Source organism: Phodopus roborovskii, unplaced genomic scaffold (genome assembly GCF_943737965.1).
Source record: "Phodopus roborovskii unplaced genomic scaffold, PHOROB, whole genome shotgun sequence".
NCBI lineage: Eukaryota > Metazoa > Chordata > Mammalia > Rodentia > Cricetidae > Phodopus > Phodopus roborovskii.
Window position 1 is genome coordinate 6,984,869 of NW_026126625.1, and position 21,982 is coordinate 7,006,850.

The 21,982-nt window shown below is 44.1% G+C and overlaps 1 protein-coding gene across 1 annotated transcript in view; it reads left to right on the top strand.

The window, feature by feature from the left end:
* Positions 1 to 21,982, top strand: part of Pde8a (phosphodiesterase 8A) — a 115,102-nt gene that overhangs the window by 78,356 nt on the left and 14,764 nt on the right. Inside the window, exons 7-17 of the mRNA XM_051206531.1 lie at positions 1,837 to 1,915; positions 3,233 to 3,370; positions 8,044 to 8,132; positions 9,996 to 10,047; positions 10,132 to 10,174; positions 14,427 to 14,504; positions 16,858 to 16,928; positions 17,171 to 17,332; positions 19,169 to 19,217; positions 19,413 to 19,548; positions 20,808 to 21,006. Of these exons, the coding sequence (XP_051062488.1) occupies positions 1,837 to 1,915; positions 3,233 to 3,370; positions 8,044 to 8,132; positions 9,996 to 10,047; positions 10,132 to 10,174; positions 14,427 to 14,504; positions 16,858 to 16,928; positions 17,171 to 17,332; positions 19,169 to 19,217; positions 19,413 to 19,548; positions 20,808 to 21,006 (1,096 nt within the window). The remainder of the gene's footprint in view (positions 1 to 1,836; positions 1,916 to 3,232; positions 3,371 to 8,043; positions 8,133 to 9,995; positions 10,048 to 10,131; positions 10,175 to 14,426; positions 14,505 to 16,857; positions 16,929 to 17,170; positions 17,333 to 19,168; positions 19,218 to 19,412; positions 19,549 to 20,807; positions 21,007 to 21,982) is intronic.

The following is a 21,982-nucleotide window of genomic DNA, read 5'->3' on the forward strand; positions in this document are numbered from 1 at the left end:
ATTTAGGCATATATGTGTGTGTCGTGGGGGCATTGTGCGTGAATGCAGGTGTCCTCTGAGTTCATAGGAGGGTGTTAGATCTCATGGAGCTGCAGTTACAGGCCATTGTGAGCTGTCTGATGAGGCACTGGGAACCAAACTCAGGTCCTCTGGGAGAGCAGTAAGTGTTCTTAACCACTGAGCACCTCTCCAGCTTCCTGTTTGTACTTTTTTTAGTTTTTGAATGAATACGTGTTTATTTTGTGGGTTTGAGTACATGGGTATGGGCACACACAGTGTGTATGTAGATGTCAGTCCTCTCTGTGTGAGCCCTGGAGGTTATATGCAGTTGTCCATCTGAGCAGTAAGCAGTCCTTTTACCCTGGGAGCCATCTCACAGGCCTGGTTTTGTTGTTAAGTAACAGCTTTATTGAGCAAGAATAATGTGAAAAGCATAGAAGCTTTTAAAGCTTACAGTTACTGTCACTGCATTTTATACATAAGCAGGCAGTTACCTGTTTTGTTTTGTTGTTTGTTTTTGTCTGAGGCCACAGGGCCTTCTGGTCATGGGGGTGGGGGTTGCTTGTTTAAGACAAAAGCCTGGAAGCAGCCCTGTATGTATACCTCATCATAGGGTTTTGTTGAATATATCTTAGTATAACTTTGTAACAAAATACTATAGGGTGATTAAATGTGGTGATGAAGATTTGCAATTATTGATATATGTTCAGTGAGAAAAGGAGATGATAAAACTAAGAATGATTACATTTTTATAAATATATACGTTGGCCTATATGTTTGTAAAAGAACCTAATGCCAATATGTCTAAGCATTGGGGTGTCAGACATCCTGACCCTATTATTTTTGAACAGCTCTATTGAGATATACTTCATGTACCCTATCATTTATCTGGTGAAGGTACATAGTGATGCTTATTATATTCCCCGAGTTATGCACTCATCAACACAGTTCGAGAATATTTTCATTAACCCTGGGTCCACACTCTTATTTTACTTTCTGTGTCTGGATTTGCCTGTTTTAGACATTTCATATAAATTGAAGTCACACAGTATATGATCCTCTGTAATTGACTTGTTGCATTTAAATATAGTGTTTTCAAGGTCTATCTATTCCATAGCATATACAGCAGGACTTCATTAGTTTTTGTGTCTATATAATAATATTCTAGCATATGTGTATATTGCATTTTACTTATTCATTCTTCACTGGTGGACATTTGGGCTGTTTGTACTTGCCCAATGTATGAGGGCATCACTAATATGTACTGCCCATCCTACTCTTATAGTGGAGCGATAAGCTATCTTATTTATGTTTACTAACTTTTGTCAACGAACATTTGTTGCCTGTATAATTTAAGAATGCATTTCAAACCCAAAGGGTGTGGGAATATGCTCACAGAGTAAGACTAAGTGAAGAAAGCAGGCAACAAAGCTGGTCGTTCCGTGCCCCCAATACTGTGAAAACAACTTGTTTAAAACAAAACCTTCAAATGGCTGGCTACCGCCTTCTCCAGGCTCTGTGCAGCAATCTTGACTCTCTTCTCATTTAGTCCTTATGAAGGTTCTTTAGTGTTGAAAAGGGACACTTTAGGGGCTCAGGGTAGGGTACCATAGCTACACTGGCGTGTGGCCATACTGGTGTGCGAGAGATAATCCTGAGTACTAGGGCATGTTTTTAAATGTTTCCCTTTCCTCTTCCTGAGCACACATTGACATCTATGAATCAGACACAAGACACTTAAGTAAGCTGCTATAATAATCTCTGAGATGGTGTTAAATTTAGTAATTACTATTGATGTAAACACATTTATCAGTCCTTTTGTTTCTATCCATAAAGGGCTTGTAACTCAGTATTCACTGCACTAGAGAAAAGTCAAGAAGCAATTGAAATTACAAGTGAAGACCACATTATACAGGTTTGTTATTTTGGAAATTTATGCTTTTAGCTTCATTTTGTTTGTTCTCATTTTTAGAATTAAAGCCCTACAATCTAATTTTTTTCTTTCTTTTTGAAGTACAAGATGTCTTTTTTTTTTTTCCTGAGATGATTGAAGAGCAAAATTAATAAAAAACACAATTTAAAATAAACTCTCTAGATAAGAAAAGATAATGATTCCTTATGGTACTTAGAAATGTAGAAATGCCAGGCCTTCCCTTATTCCTTTTCCTGGGGTTGCTTGCTTACTCAGGAAAGACTCAACAGGCCTTCTGCTAGATGAACACACACAAGCTTTCTTCACTGTACTTACATCTTTCTTCATTGTTTTTGGAGACAGGGTAAATTTATAGAAATTTACTTAAGAGTTAAAATGCAGGAAATAACAGACTAAATAAACTACCATTATTAGCAAACTGATTTCTATAACAGATAAATAGATATCTATATTAATAACATGGCTTGTACTAAAAGACACAGCATTCCTTTCCTCTGGGAATCTAACTTGTTACTGTTTTTGTTAATTGTTATTGGTGGTGACATTTGGGAGTTGGTGCTAATAAGGCAACACAAGCCAGGAGTTGAGGGCACAGGCTTCTGTCTACTTCAGCCGTGCATCTTTGGGAAGTTCTTAATCTAGCTGAATGTGCTTTCTCTGACATGGGAGTGACAGTGACAGCAGCCACCTGCACTTCATGAGGTGTTGAGGATTACCCAGTTCCTGTGTGTAAAGTGCTTACTGTCTTGATGACCACTGCCAGTTTTTCTGATTTGTCATTTCTGTCTCATCGTCATCACCAACACATGCTCAGTGCTCTTGTACATTTCTCCTTGTCTTATAGTTTTATTTGAAACTTATCGTCAGATGTTTTGCTTATGAACACTTTGTAGTGTTCGCCTGCTTTGCAACCATTACTCATTTGAGTCTCGCACAGAAGCACATTCCCACTCTCCCCACCCAGGTGATCATTGGTGGATGGAGTGACTTGCAGCGCCTGGTACTTGATTTCACTGTAGCACCCCGGGTGGCTCTGGTATGGCAGCCTGAATTTGTCTTGAAAATAGGCCTCCCTTTGTCTTCATTGAAGTTGGAGTGAGCCTGTTGCCTTCCTGGAGTCTCAGACACAGCAGGAAGCCCAGCCAGGGGCCATGAAGCTCTCATAGTTTTAGGATGTTTAAGATGAAGCCCAGGCTGCTGATTTTTGGTGGGGGCGAGGTGGTGCTTATGTGGAAGGCCTTTATTTTTTCAAAGCATCTTTTAAATTCACTTATTCTTTTCCCTTTTGTCTCTTTCCAGTATGCAAACCCTGCATTTGAAACAACAATGGGTTATCAGTCAGGTGAATTGATAGGGAAGGAATTAGCACAAGTGCCCATAAATGAAAAGAAAGGGGACTTGCTTGACGCCATAAACTCATGTATCACGATAGGCAAGGTAAGTGGAATGATAGTACCATTAAATCGCCTCCAGGTAAGAGGGAAGACTCGTGTTCATTGACACCATGTGGTCACCTTTTCCCAGAAGTCCCTGTTAACTTTCACTTTTCAGGTGCTGAAACTGAAGCCAAGAATGTGACAAGATTAGCCAGTAAGCAAAGTCACTGGAATTGAGCTTAAAGTCATTGTTTTTATCTGAGTGGTGGGTGAATAAGTTAATGTTTTTAGTAACTGATCTTTTATGTGGTAAATGTTAGTACATGGTTCTGGGTAAGGGTTTCCAATAAGGCAGCACACCCTCCAAGATGAGTGTATCTGAGCCTCAGCTACTGAACAATTTTCAGACACTGCTGTGTGCCAAGCACCATGCTATAAGTTCTGCCTGGAAGGATGCTCAAAACAAGGCCATTTCACTCAGAAAGCATTTGAAACAGAAGCGATCTTTGTTGACAGTGTGAGAAGTTGTGTGATCACGGTGCTAAAGGGGCAGACAGGAGGCGGGTGCAGCCAGCCAGACCTCCTCTGCTGCAGTCTGTCTGCACTGCCCTGGTGCTGGACTTTCAGTGTGATAAGAAGAGTCTGATCAGTCACTTTTCATCCTTTTGGTGAGCTCTTTTCCTTGGTTTTCAAACTTGAGAAGAGGCCGTTACTATGATCGCTGTGCTGCCGGCCGGCTACAGAGGCTGTGGTAGCTTCTCCTCCAGTGCCAGCAGGCAGGGCCCCACACAGCTTACACCTCACTCCACTTGGGCCTCTGGAAGACACAGTGAACAGTTCTTTCCCCATGGCTGCAACAACAAGAGATTGTCTTGGATTAGGAACACAGAAGCAGCTGGGTGTGGTGGCACTCTCCTTTAATCCTAACAACACCAGAGACACCGGCAGGCAGATCTCTGTGAGTTTGGGGCGGCATGATCTACATTGTGAGTTCCAGAACAGCCAGGCTATGTAGAGGGACCCTGTCTTGAAATAAACAAAAACTAGAAGAAAAACACAGGAAGAACTGTGTGCAAGCCTGGGTGCAAGGGCCAAGCAGTACACTCAGGACTAGGGTTAGCTAGGCACTGTTTGAACCCTCCTGCCTTCAAGGTTAAGTTCAGGGTGCTGTTTGTCTACTAGAAGGAGTGGAGGGTCTTCTGGCGAGAGAGGAACAAAGACTGAGATGGACAAAGAGACCTCAGTGTTCTGGTGCACTCTGTTAGATGACGTGTTCTCTTTGGGACTTTCCCATGGCCATTCAGTTCTGTCATTTTGGTCCTTTGGTGATAGTTGGAGACAAAGGTTTTGTTGTTTGTTTTGTTTTGAGACAGGGTCTCTATCTGTAGACCAGACTGCTCTCAACTCAACATATCCACTAGCTTCTCCTTCCACAGTACTGGGATTAAAAGTGATTAGCAGCATGTCTGGCTTGTGTGTGTGTGTGTGTGTGTGTGTGTGTGTGTGTGTGTGTGTGTGTGTGTATGTATGTATGTGTATGTGTGTTTAAACCAGTGGTTTTATTGTTAGATATTCTCTAGTCTGGACCCCTGCCAGGCATGGTGGATCCCTCTTACTGAGGAGAGCAAATAGTAGCAGGGCATTCGGTCAGTGTATCTATTGGATTGATGCTGTTGGGGACCAGTGCAGAAAGCCTCACAACTGAGTAGCAGGGACTCCTCTCTGGAGACTTAACATGAGCATGAGCAAACCTAGAAAGGCCCAGTGTCACCGACCTATTTGCTACCCTGTTTCTGAAAGGAGTCTGACCACTTGCGTGGGGCATTTCAGAGTTTTTTTTTTTTTTTTTTTTTAGGGCAGGTGAAAAGGTGATTCTACCCATTGTCAGTAACCTGTTAGTTCACTGAGTTCAGAGGGTGAACAGTCTACCTAGCCCAGTCCTTGCAGGGGAAGGGCTAGTGGAAGGGTCAGTAGCCTTGTCAGCAGGGAGAGCTCAAATGTCCCCTGGGGACCATTATAGCAGAAGAGAAAAATCTGAAAATGATCAGATGCCCAGAGCTGTAGGCTCTGGAAGTCATATTCTAGGTGTTGAATAATCAATTTGGAACCCTGGGCCAGAGGAGAAATCCCCAAGCTGTTGAAGCAGAGTATTGTAGACACCCATCATGCCACAAACCTTTCTACCTGTTGCTCTCTTTGAGGCAGATAGAAATGCTAACTTGAGTTTTTAGGTTCACATGTGTGCCTCCTTGTATCCTTTTTCTTCTTCCCCATAAGTCCACAGTCAGGGGGCTTATAATCTCCCACTTTCCAGGTAGCTAAGCTTTACATGGCTTTTCCCTGTCTAGACATCTTGAGTTTTCCCCTCTTGTTGCCCCATCCCTGAGACATACACTCTACACTCTGTCTGTCTGTCTGTCTGTCTCTCTCTCTCTCTCTCTCTGCAGGATAAATGTTGGTTATTTGGATGCCTGTCAGTGCTGATGTGTTGCCTCAGGACCCTTTGACCTTCCGTATTTCCTGTGATCCTTCTTCCTTCTTCACTGATAAACTCCACTTCCCTACTCTAATTCCTTTTGTTTCCTCCAAAATTACCTGGACTCTGACCTTTGCCCCCTTGCTTTTATCCTTCAGTATCCTGCTGTCACTTGAAATCAATTTGTCAGTGATCTTCCTCTCACTCCCCATGAGTAAAACCCTGAGTGTGTCTTCTAGTCGGTCCCTGTTCATAGGCTGTCCTCACAGTTACTTTGTCCCTGGAATAAACTGATCTCCACTGTCTTCTGCCTCCAACTCCATCTCCAATCTCACTGGCTGCTACCTCTCCTTGCTTTGAGTGTTTGCCCCTGCTCTGCTGCAGGACCGCTTCACACTCCCACAATTGTGGAGGCCAAATCCCTCCACCCTATACTGTGCACGGGTGGTCTTGGTAAGACACCATTTCATCATGTTGCTCCCTTAGTGTAATGTTCAGATTGCTTAGCCTGGTGGCCAAGATTTTATAGTTGACCTCAGTCACTCTGTAAACAAAAGCCTCATGTGTTCTTTGATTGTTTATCATGGGTGAGCATTGTGCCAGCCCTGGGGACAGGACAGCTGGATGGCAATGACTTAATTTTATGGCAGTGATTGCCAAAGGGGACTACATCAATAGCCATAGAAGCCCAGCCTGGTATGTAGCTTGTGCCAGTAGCAGGGAAGCATGAGTCTTACTGTGTAGAGTGGGGAGCTCCTGGGGATAGGATTTTGCAAAAACACCTGCAACCTAAACAGGCTGGCCACTGAACTTGCCAGGTATCTGCCTTACCAACTATAACTTTCTATTACCATGTTCTGAGGTAGTATGATTGTTTCCCAGAATTCAAACTCTGAGTGATACATCACTAAGTGTTTTTATATTTGTAATTAGTAAATATAGTTCATGCTAAATACATTTGTTTTGTACATAAACTAACAGTTCTATTGAGATGTAATTCTCACACAATACAATTCACTCATTTAAAGTGTACTGTCCACAGTGCTTGGGAGGCCAAGGCAAGAGGGTCACTGCAAGTTTGAGCCTAGTCTGTGTAGCCAGTCTCAGACTAGCCAAAGCTGCATAGTTCAAACCCACCTCAAACAAACAAGAAAATAAAACTACTCATTCAGTGATTAAGCATATTCATGTAGCTGTACAAATATCAAGACAACGTCCCACATTACCTTTGGTTGTCCTCAGCACTGTCTGTTCCCACGGTGACACCAGGGCTGTGCAGATGAAGACTGCCTTCCTGCTTGGGATCCCTCTTTAGTCTTTGCCTGTCTCTGGGCTGAGTTATTTGTGGCCTGTTCTGCTAAGTGCTAGCTACAGACTGAACTAGCTGTTTTTGACATGGCCTCTTAAAATTTTTTCAAAATTATGTCATCCAGTAATCAATATCTACCTGAGTATCTTAGAGCTCTGGGTTCTGAGAGTTCTGAAGGGCCAAGAACATTATGGGCTCCTCTGGCTAGTGTCCCAGTGGGAAGCCCTAGGGGTTCCGTTCATAGTTTAGTACTTCAGTGACTTGTCAGATGAATTCAGAACCTTGGCTGGCAGATAATGACAAATCCCTAACTGCCTCATCACCCCAAGGGATGTCCTCCACAGCCATGCCCTTTCCTGTTGAGAGGACCCCTAGGAACCCTAGCTCTAGTCATGTGAACTCTTAAAATCACAGCCCCGTGCTTTTCAGCTTCACCTTGTTCTGCTGCTGCCTGAGCTCAAGCCCAGCTGCTGGGTCATCCCACCCTGCGGAGGGACTAAAAGGCCCCAATTCCAGTAGGGCTAAAGCCATTCAGAGTAAGAAACTAGTAACAGCCACAGTACCACATTCCACAGTAAAGGTCACAAACTGCCCTTCTGTGCCACAGTCCTGAGAATCCCCTGTAATAGTACCAAGGCAAAGAAAGTGCTAACACCCCTCTTCACTGCAGCCTGTGTGAGGTAAAAGATGTGGCATCAATGCATGGAAGTGGAGGGGGGTCCTCTCTTGCCAACGGAGGACCACTTACACTGAGGTGCCTTGCCCTTTGTCAAGTAGACTTTAGAGGGTCAGGAAGAGTCATCAGGCTACTTGAACTGCATTTGGAATTGGGATCCTTTCTTATCCTAAGTTCTTTCATGGTGATTAATGAATTACAACCAAAATGGAAAATGTTCCTGGGTTTATGTTTCAAACCCAGAGTGTAATGATGCTTACATTCTATTTATAGGAATGGCAAGGAGTTTACCATACCCAGAAGAAAAATGGAGATAATATACAGCAAAATGTGAAGATAATACCTGTCATTGGGCAGGGAGGGTAAGTGGAAAAAATGTACTTCAATCAGCAGTCTGTGTTTTGAACTTGCTTTGAGTACTAAGTAAACTCAGAGCTGCTCATAGAAGTTTAACAGGCTCAGAGCGGGGCCAGGTATCCCACAGGATGGCCTTCAGAGGGTCGCTCCACTTGACTTAGAAGAGTCTTTTTTTATGCTGTGTAGATCTGCAAAAGACTTCAATGTTTAATTTCAAATCTCAAATCACAGTTTACCCCTGTGTTTATAAGCTTTTTATCTAACTGGAAGTAGTTTTTTCTTTTTCTTTTTTTTCCCCAAAGGCCTGTCACATTGGAGGAAAAATATTTTGAATGCTAACAGATGTGTTAGGGACTGGAGAGCTGGCTCTTTGGGAAATGTACTTGCTGTGCAAGTATGAGAATCTGAGTTTAGCTCTCTAGCACCACCCCTGAAACCAGTATGACATCATGCCTGAAACCCCATCATTGTTTGGTGGATATCCTAGGGTCTCACTGGCTAGCTAGTCTAGCTGTGAAATGGTGAGGTCCAGGTTCAGTGAGAGACTCTGTCTTAATAAATAATAACAGTTATTATTTATTATATTAGTATTATAATGTGGAGAGGCAATTAAGGAAGATAGCACAATGTCATCCTTTGTCTCCACACATGGCCACATGGGCAAGCCTGCATGTGCTCACATATACATGTTGTAAATTGTAAATATATATCAAGAGCCTAAAATTTTTAGATGCTTCGTCTCAGAACCTATTCAAAATAATAGAGAAAGTTTCTAGAAAATTCTGAGTTTGAATTATAGAATATCCAACAGTAAAATAATACACTTGTAAATAATGATCATGGAAAATTAAGTTGTAAGGAAAGACCTTACTGTACTGTTAAATGCAAAACAAAAAGTCAGACTCAGTGTATGATACATTCATAAAAGGAAAGGAGGTAAGAGAAGGAAGTGTGGGCCCATAGCGTCAGATGCCCTCTCTGGCCAGGCTCCTGGCTCTTGGGAGATGCCATTTCTTTTCATTCTAAGTACAGCTCTATTTTGTTAGCGCAGCGCACAGCGGTGTCTCCATGTTATGCATGAGGAAACTGAGTATTAGAGAGGTCTGGCTTCCAGCCCTGGCTGCCATGTGTGATGGTGCCTGGTGCAGCCCAACTAACCGACCGCACAGCTCCCGTGCTATGTCAGCAGACTTTGTTGCCAGTTGGTGACTGCCTCAGGGAGGCAGAGCTGTGTGGGCTCTCTGTTCTTACTCTTTGCTCTTTTATGTCCTTTCCAGATTGTGTGTGTGTGTGTGTGTGTGTGTGTGTGTGTGTGTGTGTGTGTGTGTGAGTGTGATAACTATATAGGGGTTTGATTATGGAGGGAACAATAAATAAATGAGACAAGCCTGCAGCTTCTGTCCTTATCCCTGGTCGTTTAGTTTTAGATACTGGCTAAGTGAGGCCAGCGGGAACTTGGCCTGTGTGGCTGGCCTATGGCTATCTCCACAAGTAACTATGAGCAGACTGCTGGGACTCAGAGCCTCAGGATCAACACTTGTCAAGATGGCATTGGGGAACCAGAGGCTAACATGCCGTGTACTGTTAATAGCATATGTGTTTTTGTATTGTCTGTTTCATATTGACTTCAGCAGTCACGTCTTTTTTCCAGTCCTAAGAGGGTATTTGCAAAGTTTTGTGCATTTATTGGTGGCCTTGCCAACCGCCCCCTACCCTCCACACACAATTAGAAGGAAAAAAATGCTCTCAAAGCATTGCTAAAAGAAAGTTTTTTGGTTTTTTTTTTTTTTTTTTCATAATGAAAAATTAACTATGTTTATACCAAAATAGAATCAGGAGAAAAATAACTCATTGTTTTCTACTTACAGAAAAATCAGGCACTATGTGTCCATTATCAGAGTGTGCAATGGCAACAATAAGGTAGGTAAGGAGCCCCAGGACCTGAGCTTTCCAAGCAGGATTTTTAGGTGATCAAAACTAATGGCTTGTAAATTTTATTTTTAGGTTGAGACAGTAACTGAGTCTGTTCAGACTGACAGTCAAACAGGTATGAAGCCCTGAATTCTTTCTTAAGTTTGAATGAGGGGAAAACACAGATCCGTTCTTTGATGGGCCTGCTTTGTACAGTGGCGGGATCTTGTTCTCCTAGCACTACCGCTACCCCAGCGTGGTTTGTGCTGAAGGACTTGAGTGCTGTGGGCATGCTGACAAGTGCTTGGGCTGGGTGCTGGCCTGTGTGCATGGCTCGTGTGTGTGTGTGTGTGTGTGTGTGTGTGTGTGTGTGTGTGTGTGTGTGTGTGTTGAATGAAGTATGATTTTATAACAGGGTTGAGTAGCCTCCTCCCTTCTGTAAGTGGAGGGCCTGGAAGTCCACAGTCAAGAGAAAGACCTTGAGAGTCTGGGAACCTAGAAAAATAATAAAGCCCTCACATGTTACATTTTTCTTAGCCTACATATAATTTTCAGGTGATACTATACCTCACTAAAGATACAAAATGGTTGCAGTGATGGAGTATAAACTTTGATTGCTTTGACTTGCCATCACATGGCAAGCTTCGGTTTAGGCAGAAGAGGGTGGGCCTAAGGCCTCAGGTACTTTACAAGTCATCTTACGGGCTGCCAGGGCTGGGACTGTTGCTTATAGATGTCACAGTTCTCTGAAGAGACAGAGGCTCTTGTATATCTGGGAATGGAGAGCCTTCCCAGAAAGAGTGGCAGGTACCATTGTCTAAGATTGGAGGTAAATGGGGAGCCTGGGGCTGGCAGGTAGGCACTTCTCCCAGGCCTGTACCGCACAGTGCCCGAGAGCATGCACTGCAGTCTGCCAGGGCCAGCACAGGACCTTGTGGGCATGTTGGGCAGATACCTGGCTTCAGCTTTCTCACATCCAGACTCCAGTTCCTGCTTACAGGCCAAAGTGTTCCAGCAGTTAAGGTGCTGACAGGAGACAGTGTCTTCCATTGCCCAATGCCGCCTCTCCAGAATCCCCTGGATTGTCCTGTCATACCCAGAAATGCTAATGTCTCTGAGGAGATGAGCAGGACATGAAACCAAGAGCAGAGTTGTAGATCTGGTCATGGAGGCCTATTTGGAGTTGTGTCCATGTAAAGGTGTGATACCTTATCAGAGTGCTGTATTGTCTGTTGAGCACCCACTACTGTGTGAGCTGCTGGCATAGTGCTTCTTCATGGCTGGCAGCCTCTTCAGCATGTGACCCTCATACTTCCTCACTGGTCCCCTGGGTGTGCCCTAAGGGCTGCATGCGTCTTGTCTGGGCCCACCCCTATCCGCTGGGTGAAAATTGTCCCAGACTCACAAAGAGCCACAGGGACACAGTGGGAGCAGCATTCCTGAGAGGGTCATTGGGAGCAGAAGATCTAGGATTTGCATAGAAATGAAGCAGCTTTAAAGTATTTCAGTGGAAATGCAATCTAGCTGAACCCTGTTTACTTTCTTGGCTACAGCCGCACCCTGGTCTGGTGGTGTTTTTCTGCCATACTCTGCCCTGGCTCTCCCTTCACTTCAAAGTCATGACTGTAATTGTGCTTACCCGCCTTCCTTACCACTACAGCACCTCCTTTTGAGGGTATGACTTTATCACTTCCATTGTCATATCCCTAACACCGCAAGGGCATATCTGAAATAACTAATTTACAATAAGAGAAAAGGGTTGTTTATTTTGGCTCACCATTTTGGAGGTTTTGGCCCATGATCATTCAGCCTTGTTAGGCTTATGGTGAGGCGACACACGGTAGGAGCACATGGTAAAGTGAGACCACCACTTCTTGGCCAGAGAGCAAAACAAAGGACAAGGAAGGAGCCTGAGAAGATACCCCAAATGACTGGTCCCTATCTCTGAAAGGCGCCCTGCATCCCGTGACCCTGAGCCCTACTGCCTAGCTCTCAGAGCCAGCCAGCCCTCAAGAAACATGTAGGGAAAATGAGTCAGTGTGAAGTTCATCATCCTGACTGGGAGGATAGTCTTTTTATACATGGGCGTTTGAGGGACAGTCAAGATCTAAACCATAGCCCCAGGCTTAGGTGGTGTTACAGGGCAAGTGCTGAGCTAATATTTGCTGGTGGATGAAAAAAAAAAAACCAAACAATTCACAGCCCAGCTCACTAGATTGTTGTATAACCATGAGCTATCATCAAGCCCAGAGAAAGGAAGGACACTCATCACTACATACCATTGAGAGGAGGTGCCACTTGATGGATGAACACCTGGAGCCAGTGTAGTGTCACCTCAGATGAGAGGAGCAGATGTCAAGGCTGCTCTGTGACTGAGTAGAGCAGTTGGGCTGACAAGCTCCAGACCTGAGAGACATGAAAGGCAGGCTGTTGTGGGCACGCTGCACCTTTGAAGGCCAGGGAGGTAATAATTTGCCTGGAGGATTTTGAATAGCAGATCTGGAGTCAGAGTGGTTCCACACAACAGTCCTGTCATTTGTACACAGATCATGCAGGTGTCGAATGAAGCAGGCATGTATCTACTGAGTATCTGCTGTGTGCTAGATGTTTTGCTGGCCACCCAGGAAAAACTGTTATGCCCCCAGATTGTTCACAGTTGTCCTGACAGGTAATTATAAGGCCAGTTGCCTACAGTGATGGGACGAGATAAGGAGATGTATGAGAAGGGTTCCGGAAGTTTACATACCTGAACTGCATCTTCCTAGGGATGCAGAGTTAACTAGTGGAAAAGAGGCAGCATGAGAAATGCATACCCTTAGGCAAATAGTTTGTAGCAGGGTGTAGAGATTTGGAGGATGAACTAGAGAGTTGGAACTAGTTCTGTAGGGTTCTGAATGCCACCCTTGGGAGTCTGAAGCTGACCCTGAGGACTGACCAGCCAAGAGTATGTTATGATTAGGAAGGATCTGATGAGAGGGTGTAGACGGCTCTGTTGCCTGCCTGTGAGAAGTTGGTCAAGTGGGTAGGTCCTGTCTGTTGCCTGGGGGTGAAGAGCAGAGTTAGAAAGAATGAGTTCATTTTGGATGAGTTAATTTGTAATAGCTGAAAAGTATCCAAACAGAGATGGTCAATGGCCTATCAAGATATAAGTCTGGGACTCGGGAGAGGATGGGGTAATTAGATAGAGCTGCAGGAAGCAATGATGGTTTTTTGAAGGAGGTGTGTTTCCTTAAAAGAGAAAGGAGTGAGGCTAGAACCTATGGAAGCCATCCTTTGGAAATGCTAGGGAGCCAAGGAAGAGGAAAGCATGAAAGAATGGAGAAGGAATAGTAAGGTGAATAGAAATGCAGGGCAGTGTGGTTTCTACAGATGCAAGTGGCCAGAAAGAGGGCTCACTTGTGTCTAGCAAGATGTTAGTGACAAGGAAGTCATCAGTGGCCTTTGTAAGTTTACACATGGGCACATAGAGAAGAGACTCAGGAAGCTAAGAGCAGAGCTTTGAAGGTAACTCCGTGGTAGAGTGCTCACCTAGCTTACTTACGGTCCTGAGTAAAACCCGGTGAAGATCCCTCTCTACGGTGCAGAGAAGCACTAAGAATCAGGTAAAAGGACCAAGCAAGGTAGAGACACTCCTCTACCTCCTGGGAGGACTGATGAGGGCCTGCCCTCCCACTCCATGTATCCACCTGCAGGTTGCTCCCTGCTTCCTTTTGTGTGAGATGGGGACATAAGTTGTTGTTCACTAAACCAACAAGACCACACTGGGTACCCACAGGTACATGGGGGCAAGGAGGAAGGTTAGGCTCACTTTGTCAGTGAGCAGATGGGGCAGGGGCTGGTGAGCAGTCAGAGGATAGCAGTGGTACCTTTTACTGAAGAGAAATTGGGGAGAAAGGCGAATTATCCTCATACCATGCCCTAAACTATGCTCTATATGTAACCCTAGGGAAGAGAAGGACATTCTTCATTCTTCTAGGGTGTCGCAGAGGTAGGTGTGTGTGTGTGTGTGTGTGTGTGTGTGTGTGTGTGTGTGTGTGTGTGTGTGTGTGTGTGTATGTGATGTGTCTGTCCCCGTCCATGCTTTGAAACAAGGGTAAATGAGGATAAAATCCCTGTTTCATTTAACTACAATAGGAGAACCTCTCCTGAGGTCATTCATTTCTTCTGGTTATTTCTTCATGACTTTGGTGAACTCTGTAAAGTGTTGAAGCCCCTCAAAACCAAGGTGTGTGTGTGTGGCCTGTTTCTGTGCACAGTGCAGGTTTTGTAGTGTTGCAAATGGTGTTCAAGTTCTTTTACTTGGGGACTTTTAAGATGTAGCTTGATGTCTTTGGCTAATATGTCACTTATGACTCTGTAAAGAGATGATTTATAATTTGTTTTCACAGATAATCAGGGAAGCAAACATAAAGACAGGAGGAAAAATTCAATAGACACCAAAGCGGTTTCCTCTAGAACAAGTGAAGGTGAGTGGCAGGCTGGATGGTGTAGGCCTTAAGCACAGGACACCTGATCCTGCAGCTTGGCTTCCTGGTTACCATGCGCTGTGCATTCAGGAAAAGAGAAGGTCCCTCTAGGAACCAGTGTCCCGTTCTACCCTCCCCACAGTTAGACTCCATTCTGAGCCACTGATGAGGAAAAATAAAGGAAATAGGTACTAGGTGCTCTATATGACTTCTAAACTCTTACTCATAGATTTATCTGTTAATCTGCTATCATGTATTTGGTAATTCTGAAGGACAGATTAGTTCGCAGTTTACTATGGAAACGTACCCTTTGGAAGTGGTAAGCTTAATTTGGAGATTGCAAAATTCCAAGTATTATATAAGTTTCAGATGGAAATTATTTTTGTTTGTTTGTTTGTTTGTTTGTTTGTTTTTAGACAGTCCTAGAGGTGCTGGAACTCACTCTGTAGACCAGGCTGGCCTCGAACTCACAGAGATCCGCCTGCCTATGCCTTAGTGCTGAGATTAAAGGTGTGTGCCACCACACCAGGCCTGAAATACAATTATTTTTAAACAGGGTTTTATGTAGCCCTGACTGTCCTCAAATACCTTATATAGTCCAGGATGACCTTGAACTCCTGATCCTTCTGCCTCCATCTCTCAAGTGCTGGGATTACATGTATGTGCCACCTTCTCATCTGAAATAAAAATTTTAAGATCAGTTAGATACATGCTGACCAACATTTTTTTAATGCAATCACCTGTACCTCTTCCCCAACTTCATGTCCTTTTCCCCCTTTAATTTACCCACTGTGTTCATTTAGTATTGCTTGTATCTACCTAGGCATTAAGCCAATCATTGAAGTGTAGGCAACCTACCGGGGCCACGTCCCCCAGAAGTCATTAACTGACAATAGCTAGGAGTGGGTCTTGTGAGCCCCTCCTATCCAGAGAACTCTTGATGGTGTTTTAATAGGGTTTTTACTTCTGCTTCTAATTACATGGCATTAGTACATAGAAATGCAATGGGTTTTAGTATATTGACCTTTTACTCAGTACTTTATTTAGGAGTAAACTTACTACTTAATCTAAGATAGAATAGTGAGTGTATTTGCAGATTCTTCAGAGTCATTTCTATACACAGAAATGTTTGCATCTTATTTTTCTTTTACCTCACTGCATTTATACTATTTGGTTTTTTTCAAATTATTTTTAAAATAAAAATTATGTTGACAAATCTTAGTATTGTGTATATTTAGCAGACAACATGGTATTTTATAATATGTATACATTGTGAAATGACTACATTGAGCTAATCAACAATTATTTTATTCCATCCTTAAAAACACCTTATACATTTTCAAGAGTACATTGCATGTTGTCCAGCAGCTCTCTGTTCTTCTGTTGAGAAGCACATGTCATTTTCATTGTATTCCTAACTAAGAACAAATCCTTTTCTGACGGTGACAAGACAGTGGGGTTTTGTTTAGTGACTTTATTGTATGAAATGTAAAGTTGGCAGCCATATGCTAATCACTAAAATTAGATTTGAGTTTTGTTGAACCAAACAACATTTGAAGCCTCTTGGCCTGGTTAACCTTAGACAATATCTCTCTTTAGCCTTAATTTCTTTGATGTCAAGCTAGGCTGAGGCATCCATCATCTTGTTGGACAGTCTCTCATCCTTTCTGGCCTTTGGTCATCCTAACAGTTGGGTATTCAGAGAGACACATGACTTTGGGAACATTCTTTCCCTGTGTATTGTCCAGGCTTCCCTCATCTCAGAAGAGCCATGCCTGAACACGAACAACCAAACCCTAGTTGTCGTGTTGCCTGATTAGCCTAGATTAAACACACTAAAGGACAGCACTAAAGAGAAGCTTAGAAATCTGAACCAGAAATTAATTGCTTTCAGTAAGTGATAAAGCTTAGTCCATTGCTCCCACCTTGTATGGGAAAAAAAAAAAAAAAAAAAAAAAAAAAAAAAGGTGTGGTGCTATCTTTCAGAACTCCTGGAAAGCAGCAAGAGGTGTAACTAAAGCCTTATTGTTGTAGACACAGAAAGAGATTGTTTGACCTTGACTTGCTAAATTGCTCCCTCTGTCTCCTCTCTGACCTATGACATCGGAAGTTCAGCATATGGGGTCATGCAGCATGCTAGCACCTAGAACTGAAAAAGTACAGCTGGTAATGCAGAGCCTGGGTTTGTTGTGTAAGGAAAGGAGGGAAATCCCAGTCATTGTGCAGTTACTCCAATACCTTTTATTTGTAGCTGAGCACACTGAAGCCTAGGCATGGAGGGTATAAAGCCCTTAGAGTCTAGACATATGCCCAAGGTTGGGCACACCCTGATTTCTCACCCTTTTCTTCACAGTTTCCAATCAGAGAAGACATTCCTCTCTGGCCCGGATACATTCTATGATGATTGAGGCACCCATCACCAAGGTTGGTCTTCACTGAGTATGCAAGCCCCTGAGACTCCCAGTGAATTGCTTCCCTGACAGAAAACAGGGACTTGCAGCAATAAGGTGCTCTTTCGGTTGTATAATGTTCCCTCTGAAGAGAGGATGGGGGATAGAGACACTAACATTGACATAGTGGCATGATTATAAACTATTACCAGCTTAACTCTTGATTGCTCTGTTTTTAAGGTTACAAAACTCATGTATCTTATTTCCATGATGTAGGTGATCAATATTATTAATGCCGCCCAGGAAAACAGTCCTATGCCTGTGACAGAAGCCTTGGATCGGGTGCTGGAGATCCTGAGAACCACGGAGTTATATTCACCTCAGTTTAATGCTGAGGACGATCCTCACGCCACTGACCTTGTTGGGGGCTTAATGTCTGTAAGTTGGGTTGATTTGCCCAGGCTACTGCCATCTGTTCCTGTTTGCTTTCTCAGAGGTTATCTGAACTGGGCTCTAGAAGTCAATCAGGACATCTGTGTAGGGTGCAGTAAAGGCCACAATTCCTCCATGCTTTGTATTCAGCTATGCTTGGCCTAAGTGGTTGACTACTGCTTGCCTCCCAAGGAATCCAAAGCTGGGATCAGAAGAATGGTGTTGTAGAAGTCTGTTGATCCTGTTCTCCAGTGTCAGGGGTTACAAGTCATTTATTTAAATAAGACATTTTCAGTTGTAATACAGTGTTTGTTTGTTTATTCTGGGTTTTTTGTTGTTGTTTGGTTTTATTTTGAAGCAAGGTCTCATTATATAGCCCTTGCTGGCCTAGAATTTGCTAGGTAGACCAGGCTTGCCTTGAACTCATAGAGAGGCCCCCTGTTTCTACTCCTAAGTTCTGAGATTGAGGGTGTATATCTCCACACCGTATTGTCTGACTTTCTTTTGGGATCACCAGCCCCCAAATAGTGACATGGAGGCTTACTATTAATTATGAAAGTTTTCCTTAACTTGAGCTTGTTTTCAATCAGCTCTTATAACTTACCTCATTTATATTAATCTACGTTCTGCCACATAGCTGTTACTTCTCCTCCATTCTGTACCTCCAACTCCCTCTGTGTTTCACTGGTCTCCAGCATGCCTAGATTCATCCCGAGTTCCTCTTTCTCCTAGGAAGCCCTGCCTATTCTCTCCTGCCTTGCTTTTGGCCATTTAGCTCTTTATTAAACCAAATCAGAAAGCACCTTGGTAAAGACATCTTCACAGTGTACAAAAAGATTATCCCACAACAACACCTGCCTTATCTTAAAGATTTTAAAAGCTGAGAAAAAGAAAGTCCATCAATGTTTCATATTAGTGGTAGGAGTGTCACTCGGTGGTATGGTGCTTGCCTACTGTTTACAAAGCCTTGAATTCTATCTCCAGCACCAAAAAGAAAACAAACAGAACATCACACCTTAAACTGAAAGCTACATGACAGATTGCTTGTATGTTTAAAAAAGTGCCAGGGTACAGGGCATGGTTTCACCTCCAAAGCATCCCTCCAGCCTTTGGGTAACTTTGTAGGAAAGAAGGTCTTAAGGGTATGTCTCTCAGACTCCTGAGGAGCCCTGGACACCAACCACTGCAGCCTGTCCAGAGCAGAGCTCCCTGTGTTCTGTCAGCTGTCTTAGATAGAAATAATTGCCATTATCTGAAGTCACTGTATTTCAAAAAAGTAAGGTTTGGACAGTAAATTCTAGAAGGTAGGGTGATTCCCAGTGGTAACCTCTAATTGCACCCTGTAGGTCAGGGTGTGCATGGGGAGAGTGGGGTGGGAGTGGATGAGAGATTGTGGTACTGGAGCATAGAGGATGTTGGTCTGGTACTCAGGGAACCCACTTAGGAGGTGAGGAAGGCTGGGGTGGTGGTGGCACATGCCTTTGATCCCAGCAGAGGCAGGCAGAGCTACACAGAGAAACCCTGTCTTGAAATCCCCATCCCTCCAAAAGGTGAGAAGTGTTCCAGAGACAGCCAAGTTTGCAGAGGGCAGAGGGGGATTGTCGCTAGAGCATTAGTTGGTCCTGGAATGGGGCAAGCATGCTGGTCGCCTCATTGGTGTCAACCCTGCCCGAGCCTAGAAGAGCCCAGCACCCAGGAAGTGACTGAATTTGGGGTTAGCCACAGTGGCCAGCCTGCTGGACTGGGCAGTGTTGTGGGCTGCTTCTGGGGCTGACCACCTAGGTTATCTAAGGTGGGAAGAACTGTAACCATGCTTTTTCTTGCTTCCTTGATTTTCACCAGGATGGCTTACGAAGGTTTTCAGGAAACGAGTATGTCCTTGCAACGAAAAGTAAGTTCTCTGCTTTTAACCTCCTAGATCACTGTAACACACTGTAGTCCAGGTTAAAGATGGAAATGACTGTTCTCATCAGTAAGTTCTGGGTATGCTGCAAAGCCTCAGAAACAAAACAGCCATTTCTAATACAGCACTGCCTCACCCCTACGAACCTACTAACGTTGCTTTCCAAATTACATCACCTTGCAGACCTTCAGCCATCTTCAAGCAGTATTCCCGTCCCCATCTCCCTTCATGACATCCCACCACGGATTGCCCTGGCCATAGAAAATGAAGAACTCTGGGACTTTGACATTTTTGAGCTGGAAGCAGCTACCCAAAATAGGTGCGTTTAGCTGGTTTCCCCAGGGCCTGGACAGAGAGCCACCAAGCAGCACTGGTGTGTGCAGAGCTGCTCCTTCGGTGAGGACAGAGGCTGGGGAAGGAATAGGGCTCCAAGCTGCCCTGAGTCTTTGGGCCACAGGCAGTTTGCCTAGCTATCATGGCTTCCTCAGATAGCAGTTGTCTATAGAAATTTCCTAATTTCTCCAGTGTGTGGTACTATATGAGGTTCCTAACTATTTCTCCAGTATGTGGTACTATTAGGTAGCAACAAAGAGTCCCCTGCTCCAAAACCTGGAACAAATATTGATAGTTACACATTTGATAAAACTAGCCTCAGATCTTGGTGGCCCACACATGGACATTCCACCCTAGTTATGTTCATTGGCTTATGGTTACAGAGTAGGACTTTGGGTTTTGCTGAGCAAAAGCTGTTAACCACAGGGGTCTTGGCACATAGGCCTGGACATCCACAGCCAATGCCAGCCAGAAGTGTGGTTGGTCTGGGGAGAGATGACTCTACTAAGCTGTGGGATGACTCACCTGGTCTCCGCCCATTGGGTGAGCTGTCTACACTGAGACTCCCACTTCACACAGCCAAGCAGAGTGGGTAGGCATCCTCCATGACGTCGAGCCTTTGAGTTCCTAGTTTACATAGCAGAAGCATAACAGCTATGAAAACTGTGTTAAGGCTGGCCAGGTTGAGTCCTGTAGTGACCTCTGAGATGGCATCCACAGGACAGATTTCTTAACCTTCCAAGCCAAGCCAGTAAATCAAAATGCCATCAAATGAAGGTCCTTACTTGCTGGTCCTTTAGACTATAACACCCACCTCCAGATTGTTGAGGTGACCAGTCACCTGATAGATGGCTGTGTCCAGCTTATATTCACAGTGGTTATTTTTCTCTAGATAGGACATCAGTAGTAGCATATGAAAGTAGAATTTCAGCATATAGAACCTGGGGAAGGGTTGGTTCTGAAGATTCCACTGATGCAAGCAGGGTAGAAAACTTCACCCCAGCAAATGAGGATGCCCAAAGAAGGCTAAGGCAGAAACTATTGTGTACACACACACACACACACACACACACACACACACACACACACATACACACACACATGGGATGCTGCCCCAAAGTGCCAACTGGCCACCCTGGGCACTCTGCAGTTTGGCTTGGATTTGTTTGTTGGTCCTGAATCTCTCCCCAGCTCAGGACACTGGTTCTTTGCTTTGTTATGTATCATGGATATTTTTCTTTGTAGGCCTTTGATTTATCTAGGTCTCAAAACATTTGCTCGTTTTGGAATCTGTGAATTCTTACAGTGCTCCGAAGTAACACTGAGATCATGGTTTCAAATCATTGAAACCAATTATCATTCTTCTAACCCCTACCACAATTCCACACACTCTGCGGACGTGCTTCATGCCACTGCCTATTTCCTGTCCAGAAGCAAAATAAAGGTAAGGCGATGTTTGTGCTCTGCCTTGAACAGCAACCGGAGGGAGAGTCTAGCTTCTGCTTCTGTCGCCTTCTAGTAACAGAAGCACTCAGTCCTGCCTGTGTGCAGCTTGGCACACAGGGGAAGCCAGTCGGTAGATTAATCTGCAGGCTCCACTGTGCCATGAGAGTGTAAGAAGCAACATGCAGTCCCTGGGAGAAAGCTAACAGAAACAGAACAGGCCTGTCCTTTTGGAGTGCTGTGAGCCCAAGCCCATTACCACCCCATTCCTCACCCCTCCCCATCTGACCATCTGACCATCTGACCTCAGATAGAGCTCCCTCTCATTTCCCCACCCAGTGAGGTCCCTGTCCCTTGGCCCCTCTGGAGCATTCTCACAATGCTGCCATCATGTTCTTTCCAAGGCAGAACAATGACTGTGACCACCATGAGCAGTTTCAGACTTCACACCCTTCAGATACACCCATATGATAAAGTCTCCCTTCATTACACCCCCACTGTTTAGCTCACAGCAAACCCTGGGCTGTTTGCTGGAAGTGAGAGAGCTAACCTCTAGCCAGGTTCTGATATTTGAAAAATCAAGACCAAGTCCATGGGTGGGTAAGAATCCAGAGCGAAGACTGCTTTCTCAGAGAGACAAGTGGTCAGGCAGAGTCTTAACATCTAAAGGACAATCTCTGCTAGGGTGTGTTGCTTTTGAACAGATACATTCAGAGCTAGCCTAAAACAATATAGATAGTTCTGAGACAGGGTCTTGTGTAGCCAAGGCTGGTGTTGGATTCACTGTGTTGTCTTGAATACTTTGTCCTCCTGCCTCTAGCTCCCAAATGCTACCAGGGTTGCTGGCACACACACAGCCAGGCCTTGCTTCAAATGATAGTCAAAGCATCTATTGAAATTCACACCCTAGAGCGTCCCTAGCTAAAGTGAAAAAACTATAGGATTTTAAATGAAATTAATTTATAAGACAAGTTTAT